Consider the following 9157-nt stretch of genomic DNA (forward strand, 5'->3'; position numbering starts at 1 on the left):
TAAAATGCTACATTTGGCTCACTATTAGTAATTGAACTGCATGCACACAGCCTGCTGCCAATAATCCAGTCTCCCTGACAGATTACACGTTGAACCAACTGAGAAGATAAAGACACTGTCAAAATTTCAGCCAGACTATAAATAGATTTGCACATTTGACTTATCTCTTTTATACAGTATTGCTATGTAATGGGTGAATGAGGCTCAAATATAAACTGCTACATCTCTTCAGTTTTCACTGCTGCATCTCATCCAGATACGAGTTCACTGGTCTATGTGGGGAAAGTGGCGGTGGGGGGGCAGTGGGTGCTGCAGACACATTTGCATACATTTGAATATTCATGGATCATGGAATGCACAGTGAGGGGCAAATGTTTAGGCTTATTACAGAGGTTCACTGAAGTTCTTTGTTTTTTTAGGAAAAACTGTGTTAGACTATACACTCACCAGCCACTTTATTAGGTACACCTGTACAATTGTATGCTATTCAGTGCAACACTTCCACCTTAACATCTGTTTATAATGTTCAAAATGTTTCAGTTTTTGGTGACATTGTCATAAATGTATAAATTCAATTATATGTTTATTATTGAGGTCATAATTAAAAGTGGTGTTGTACTGGACTACATTAGATTCAGAGGTGTCTCTATGTTTTTGTCCTCCCCAGCTACATACATAAGAGGGTCAGAATATTAGGAACAATAAAATTGTGCAGGTATACCTAATAAAGTGGCCAGCGAGTGTATTGTTCAAAATGTTTCAGTTTTTGGTGACATTGTCATAAATGTATAAATTCAATTATATGTTTATTATTGAGGTCATAATTAAAAGTGGTGTTGTACTGGACTACATTAGATTCAGAGGTGTCTCTATGTTTTTGTCCTCCCCAGCTACATACATAAGAGGGTCAGAATATTAGGAACAATAAAATTGTGCAGGTATACCTAATAAAGTGGCCAGCGAGTGTATATTGTTTATAACAAAATATTTTTTATATGCAAATATAAATATGAAACTTATTTGAAAACTGATAAATCAGTATTAATAATTTAATTACTAAAAAATAAATGCCACTCAGTGATAAATCCAGGGACAATGATCCCCAACTGTGTAGTTCCCCGATTACTTTTACAGAGTATTTTAGCAACGTTTAGGTCATTGTTTTGGTTCAATCCGGTGCTCTTATAACTGATTTCTGTGAAAAAGCTCTGATAAAATCACTGTACACTACCTGCTCAGCACCAAACAATAGTCACAGTTTGAGAGTAGCTGATAAACACAGGGGAGCATTTAACAGCTAAAGAACCAGATATTTTTCTCAGGAGTTGATGGACCCCTAAACGAGAAAAGCCGAAAGTGACTTTCTTAGTGGGTGTTAAAGACTGGTGCATGGCTGGGTAAAGCGGTAAGGAATGTTAACATGTAAATGTTCCAAGCTTGAACACATTTCATAATAAAAGCATATTTTAAAAAAATTCTCACAGTCCACCAGCAATTGAAAGCAGTGGGTGGCAGCAGGAGCCTGGAAGGGAAGGTGTTGACCTAACATTACCTCAGTTGTGCTTCATGCCGTCAGGAACCTGTTTCCTCAATGCCATCCTGATGTAACAGAAATGTTTCCTGCGACTCTCATTACTCACACAGAGTGCACACAGTAGCCACACAGAGGCTTGCTACTGTCACAGAGAGGAAGGCCCTGGACTCCTAGGGCACAGCTATTTAAAATTAGCCTTAGGCTCCAGTTATGACAAGGAGTTTCAGGGCAGCATTTACTATAATGCAGCTTGATCATCTTAAAGGATGACAGGCAGACACCTACTGTATCTTCCAGAGCAACCTAACGCAATGCATTCATATACTTTTACATTATCCAGATAAATTACTGTTGTCCCAAACAGGGATTTGCCTTCTATGGTTGAAGAAGTAAAATATGTGAATTCTGACATTTCACTGGTTGGTGGACTTATTTTTACTTAAACTCGTACTATCCTGTTTTCACTCAACAAGGTATGACATCAGCAAGTGCTTTTGCCAAAAATAGTCATTTCAATAAGGGTGAGTAGTGTTGTCAGTTTCTAAGCAACAAATACACACACACATCACAGGGCGCGCACGCACACGCGTCATTTCCTATACACAGGTTTGAGAGCATCCAGAATTCAGCACTGCCTGCCAGCTGCGCGCAAAGAAGGCTCCGTCGTAGCAACCCGACAGACTCTGGAGTTTGTGGACAGAATGCACACGGTGACGGTCATGTCATTTTAAGGTACCATGATTTACAATAATAAAGGGAACCTTCCACGGAGTTAATCTGCCGGGTTTCATATATTACACAGGACAACAGTTGAATCACCGAGGCTCTTCTCGGTGAAGGCAGCGGTAAAGCTTTTCTTGGGTATGGAATAAAGCTCCAGAAGAATGTGACTGGGAAATGGTTTGTTTCGGACTAACTTGTCGTGTACGGTGCACATCAATGCCGTTACGCGTATAGATCACCGGTCACATGTTGAAGTTACCCGATGTGTGCCGCTGGTTCAGTTTTTAGTTTCAAACAGCGCTTTATTGAATACGGATGTATACACTGTTTCTCCGTTATGTTGTAGGATGAGCGCTGATTTGGAGCGCGTTTCGCTCAACACATCCGTGAACTCGGCCGGGTCGGGTGGCCGTGCACTCTCGGCAAACGTCCGGAGGCTCCACGGCGCTCTCAACTTGCTGCTCAGCGCTCTGGAGAGAGAGCAGTTCATCCATTGTATTAATGTGTACCACGCCAAGCGCAACGTTTTCGACCTGGTCCAAACTCTCAAAGTGATTCTTAACACACCCAGCAAACGACAGCTGCTGCCCATGCTGCGCCTGGTCATCCCGAGGTCCGACCAGCTTCTGTTTGACCAATACACATCCGAGGGACTCTACCTGAAGACAGACCTGCTCCCCAGCGACGGCAGCGTGGAGGACTTTGGAGATGAGGGCGACCCAACTCTACAAAAATATGTCAGTTCCATTCAGGAGCAGTCCCTCACCTCGGGCTGTCTGGACAGTTACAGTACCGCCGCCGAGCTGTCGGCTTCTATAGCCCTGCCTGTCCTCCAGAGCCCATTTACAGAGGTGCGAAAAGTCACCCTGACACGCTCCAGGAGCTACGAAGGTCTGGGCTTCAGCATCCGCGGGGGGTCGGAGCACGGCGTGGGGATATACGTGTCCCTAGTGGAACCGGGTTCATCAGCAGAGAGGGAAGGACTGAGATTCGGGGACCAGATAGTGACCGTGAACGACATGATGTTCAACGATGTCACTCACACAGACGCTGTGAAGGTAGGATTTTATGCTTGCGTGCAGGAGTTTGAGGCGTCAGTTTCTAAAACAGCTGCAGGAGAATCTCCATGAGACAGAGTCCTGTAATTGTGTGACAGCCTTAGCCTCTGGTAGTTTTATAGTGTGTGTTCAAAACAGTGTTGGGGAGTAACATGTAACAAGTTAGTGTAATTAAGTTACTAAATAAATGTGATTGTAATTAGATACAGCTACTGAGAAAAAAATGTAATTAAATTACAGTTACTAATCAAAATGTTGGTGATTATAAAGGGGTTACATCTGCAGATCCCATTCTGACAACAGAGCTTAGAATCATATTCATTTGGTTGCATTGGATCTTTTCATCATGCACTTTTTTTTGCATATTTCTGGACAACACAGGTCAACAAAACATATCTAACTACAACACCATTATGGGTAGGATGGCACACAAAGAGCTAGATACACTGGGCTCCATTCATTTAGCATTACATTGTGAACGTAGCTTTTGATTGGTTCTCTTGTTTGACTTGCACCACCTCTCGTCTTTCAAACTAATCAATGCACATTGCTCTAAGCAATCTGCAGCCTGCCTACACCAGCTGACCACACCAAGGCGGGTGGTCATATTGTCAGACAAGAGCCCTTTTCAGTGCTGGAAGTTCAACAGTATTTTCCTTGTGAAATCAGAGCAGGCCCGTTCAGTAGGCTTCATGTTTCACGATATATTATGTCGCTCACATAAGAACAGTTAGTAAAATTTTCACAGTAGTAAGTGCTGAGTACTGTTTGTGAGGTTTACGCAAATTTATGTTAGGAATTTTCAGCTTTATTGCCCAGTTTAAAACTTTTAAAAGAAAAGTAATCAAAAAGTATTTAAAAGTAATGTTTTATTACTTTGATGATGTCGTTACTTATTACAGTTTTAATAGGGTAACTAGTATTCTGTCACCTGTTACATTTTGAAAGTAACCTTCCCAACACAGGTGTTCAAGAAGTAAACACGGCTTTAGGCAGAGAGAACATGTACTACTACAAATGCAGGGCTGCCCTAAAAACAACAGTAGTTTGCGACAGCGCTGCTTCCTCTGCGTGTCCTCAGTTGGACAGACCACATACAGCTCCTGTTGTTGTTCTTACAGTCCAACTACATCTTTTAATAGTACTATCAGTTTACCACATGTATGACAAAATTTAGCATCAAATCTTCACATTTGCAAAGCTGGAACCAAGCTGGACTGCGGCTAATAAAAATGACATAGTTGCCAGTGAATTTTTTGTTGGTGGATTAATCAGTTAATTGACTCATTGTTCTAATGAAATTTACTATGAATGAGCAATATGGAGCTTTGGTTTGAATTCTCTTAATTTGGTTTGAATTAACTGACAGCATTGTATGTGCAGATAACAGAGGTAATGCACCTACAGTAGCTATTGAGATGAACACACACTGTGCAGATTTGGCCCAAATTTAGACCCAAGTCAGTCATGCCTAACTACTTTTACAGTCGGGCCGAATTTCAGCCCGATCCGTTGTAGTTTGACATACAGTGGGAGCAGGGTCGTGGTGCCAGATCAGTCACCTGAACAACCAACGATCTGCCTCCCAACCACTTGGATGGGTTTCTGGCATGTAAGAAATCTGGTTGGCAGTGTTGCAGATCCACAGTTTGAACTTTGTTCAGCACACTTGAATGAGTACAAAGACAACAACATAACAACATGGCCCAGATGAGATATAACATGTTGTGGACAGAATCAACTGCAACGAGGCCATAGACTGCATATATTTATAAACTGTACATAGACGAGGCTAATCAAGCTCTGGCAGCACCACACTGTACAATGTGTCGTCAAAATGTGGTCATGATCTGCAGCAAGAGGGAAAATACTCACAGCAGATTAGCACTGTTCATCAGCTGCACACAGTTACTGTAACTGGCTAAAAGGAACACTGTTTTTCTTTTGGCTGGCCTAAACCTTACTGGAGTTGTCAGTGAACAAATTTGCTCCAGGGTTCTGTTTAAACATCCAGTGTGAGCCATCACATCGTGCCTGACTGAGTGACTGTACAGTGAAGTCACAGATTCTGGCCGTGATGTCAGGCCAATTTAAAAATATAGCTTGAGTTAACACATTCACACAAAGTCGTCCAGTGTCTGCTTTGCTTTAGACAATTACATACCATAATGGACTTTAGTATCAGAAGGTCGAGCATGTAATTAACTGATCACTTCACCCAAAAAAATAATCAAAATACACTTACTTCTAGTCCTTTCTAGCTATGGAAACAGTTTTGGTTTGTTTAAGTTTAGCTTGTTCTCTACCTTCACCCCAATACAAAAGAGGTGAAAGGAATTTCATACCGCATAGAAAAGGGTAATATGTCTTTCTAGAGACAATGTCCAAATAACTGTTAATATATCACAGGACATTTTCAGTGGAGATTATACCTCTATGGAAAGCATATCCCAAATGATAGGCAAAGTATGTGTTTTTGTAATTTAAAAGTAAAAATCTTATCTTTTTGTCAAGATTACATATCTGCACCCTCTTGTAAGCAAATTTGAGGAGGACCTGGAATGCAGACAATCCATAGTAAAAATGTGTTTTTTCCCTTGATGAGATCACCAGGGAAGAAACCTGAGACTTGAAGTTCAGCCAACTACACCTGACACCTTCTTGCAACCAGCCACTGTGACTGCATCTGATTTTACCATTCCTTCATGTAATAATGAAAAGCGATCACTGGTCGTATCTTGATGCTGTCCAATATTTATCAAACTGGAAATTAGCATACAGCACATTTCATACAGTATCTGTTCTGAGTGAGAACAGTCTTATCTCTTCAGGTCCTATCACTCCTATCACTTCAGGTCTCTCTACTGATGTTCTATGGGGTTTAAAGTTTGGGCTTTGTCTGGACCCCTTAATACTAGCCAGAGACTTGTCCTGAAGTCACTTTACTGTTGTCTTGACCTGACTGACCTGCTGAGGCAGATGTCTTTCCGGCAGGTTCTCCACCTCAGCAGAGCAGTTGTTCTCAAATATTTTCTGTCATTCCCCACTTAGAGGGTGGGTGAATTTTCAAGCCCCACTTGTCAACAAAATGATAATGAAATCGGCCAGTTTCAAATGTATTGAAATATCAAATAACACCAAGTTCAAAACAGATAAAATATAAGTGCAACTGTATTGTTTGACAGAGGGATAGTTTTCAATTTTGCAGCACTTGTTTCACCCAGCATAACTGACACCATGTCTACAGGAGCAGGGAGAATGAGCTGCTCAGCAATTGTGTGTTTTTTTTGCACTGGGCAATTCTGTAGGCAACTTTGAATGAAGCCATTTGTGCTTTGCTGTTCACTGATGTGGATTTTACCATGTAATTTTTCTGCTAACGGTATGCTTTCAAAGATGTCGAGTGGCTTATTAACGTGACTGGGGTGTGTTGTCTCTAAATGTCTTCTTAATTTGTTGGGTCTCATGCTGTCTGCTGCCAGCAGTTTAAGACACAAGACACACATGGGTCCCTCCTCTGCCCCCACCATTCCCACCGTGAATCCTTCATCATATTTCCTTTTCAGATGGCTTTTTGGTTGATAAGGCTACTGCCTGTTGTTTTTTATGTCTGCTTGCGCTGAATTGCCTGCTCTTTTGTGGTTCATGTAACAAATTTATCCATTTACGTTATTATGCCTACTGCCCTCTGTGTGAATGCTTCCTTATATTATTGCGCTGCAGTTAACATGCCGACGTTAAATGTTGTTGCTCTATGGTTCCACTTTTTTCTCCCGGCCCCGACCTGAGGCCAATGGAATGCTGACATACCAAATTAAGATGGTGTGCATGGTAAACATTAGCCCTGCTAAACATCAGCATCTCATTGTTACAATGAGCATGTTAGCAGTTGGTCAATATATCCTCGCTTTAAGTTACTAGTGTGGGTCAAGCTCCAAAAATCCTGGATCCTACGCTCGCCATAATGGTAGCATTTTTCAGTTATACCCCCTCTGCTAAGTAAATTTACAGCAGAAAGGGTTTTCTAATCTCATTTCTAAGTGTGTAGTTTCCAAGGCCACACTGAGATACAGTATGTCAAACTATGTTATAGTTTTTATATCAGACGTGACTGACTGACTATTTAACAAATGTCAAATTGGGTCCTGTCATTCTCTGTTAGTTTAATACCGCCGTAAGTGCCTCTTTACAAACTGATGAGAAATTTAACTCAGCTGTTATGTGATCATAGTTTGTGCTTTCTCTTAATCCCAGATACTCTGTCCATACACAGACGTACTATGTACAACTACTGTTAGTGTTTCAATGGTGTATACAAAATAGACCTGGTCTGGTTAAAAAAAAAAAAAAATCCTAATGCTTAATTAACCTCTTCCTCCTCCATCCATTCAGGTATACGTGCAGCAGCCAGGGGCTCTTTGTGCAGAAATCCCACAGTGCAGAAGAAAACAGACCTCTAGACTTGATGCTATTTATACAACAGCAATTTCAAAGGCTAAGACCTTCATTCAGAGCCACTGCAAAGAGTAAAAATGAATATAAAGACTTAAAGTAAAACATAGTAGCAAAGTAAGAGGACTCATATCCAAATGAATCAAAGTTAGAAGTCTGTCTTGTGTTTTATGGAGCTGTTTGATGACTAAAATAGCATTCAAGAGGAGAGCTACTTTAACCTGCTAAACATGTACCGACAGGCGAACCATTTCTGTTGTCACTTTAGGGTAAAATGCAGACCTAACAGGAATGGAATATGTCATTTTACATTTCCATATCCACCACCTGCACTCACCCATGCTCACTGTGATTAGGAGGATAATTATGCAACATGCAGTTTAGCTTTTCAGAGCTGACTTCTTATAGACCCTAGCAACCTGAAAACTGTTATTAATAATGGCTTAAAATAGATCTATAAAGCGCTGTAAATGATTTATTAACATGAATATAGTCTTTAGGTACAACCTATATAGTAAATAATAAGGACGTGGTTATGATTCTTTTTTTTGCTGAAGGTGATCCTTTGTCACTTTTCCAATCAATTTATTATCTATCAGTTATATTCCATAAATAAAATTTGTAAGTTAACAGTATAAATCTTTTACTCTGTACATAGTTTACTGATTTCCTAACATTTGTTTCCTGCAGTGTTTATGATGTATCACATGATCAAAGCTGATGCTGAGCAGGCACAAAGCCAGACATCCGTTTGATTAGAGTTTAATTTGGACTTAGACCAACTTGGTTCTCAGGTCAGGATTTCTCTGTCTAAAACCATATGATCTGAAAAGACTGAGGGCCAGATAGGTTTTGCACCTGTTTTTCAGGCATAGGTGTGAACCTGTCTACACAAACAAATATGCATATGTACCTAAAAATGATGATTAGAAATATGGCTGCACGATATTGGAAAAACATGCGATATGCAATACGGGTGATGAATATTGCGATATCGATATTATTTCGATATTTAATATTCCCCTGAAGAAATGGTATTTTCATTATCTAATCGAAGAAATACACTTTAATGTGGCAAAATACGCAGGCTATATGTATTCTGATTGAATTAATTGTAATTCAGGCTAACTATTATGTGGTGCGAACAAACTTCACAAATACTACTGCATACCTGTTGTAACAAAAAATAAAAAGGCATTACTCTCAATCATTTTATTCACATGTAACCATGTGTACAACATGTAATTGCCAAGAGCATCTGAACCAAGAGCTTTAACAGCTTTGAAACAAAACATTGCCTTGCTTGCCTGGTTTTCTATACATATTAAATAAATAAATAAAAATATTATAAAATCTTAGAAAACATAAAGTGCCCAGACTGTAAGTAAAT

At 40.1% G+C, this 9157-nt stretch overlaps 1 protein-coding gene across 1 annotated transcript in view; it reads left to right on the forward strand.

Moving 5' to 3' along the window:
- Nucleotides 1-2158: 2158 nt before the first annotated feature.
- The window catches only part of whrnb (whirlin b), an 84062-nt gene continuing 77063 nt past the window's right edge, over nt 2159-9157 (forward strand). Inside the window, exon 1 of the mRNA XM_020599131.1 lies at nt 2159-3315. Within this exon, the coding sequence (XP_020454787.1) occupies nt 2605-3315 (711 nt within the window). The 5' untranslated portion in view covers nt 2159-2604. The remainder of the gene's footprint in view (nt 3316-9157) is intronic.

Source organism: Monopterus albus, unplaced genomic scaffold (assembly GCF_001952655.1).
Source record: "Monopterus albus unplaced genomic scaffold, M_albus_1.0 scaffold40.1, whole genome shotgun sequence".
Lineage (NCBI taxonomy): Eukaryota > Metazoa > Chordata > Actinopteri > Synbranchiformes > Synbranchidae > Monopterus > Monopterus albus.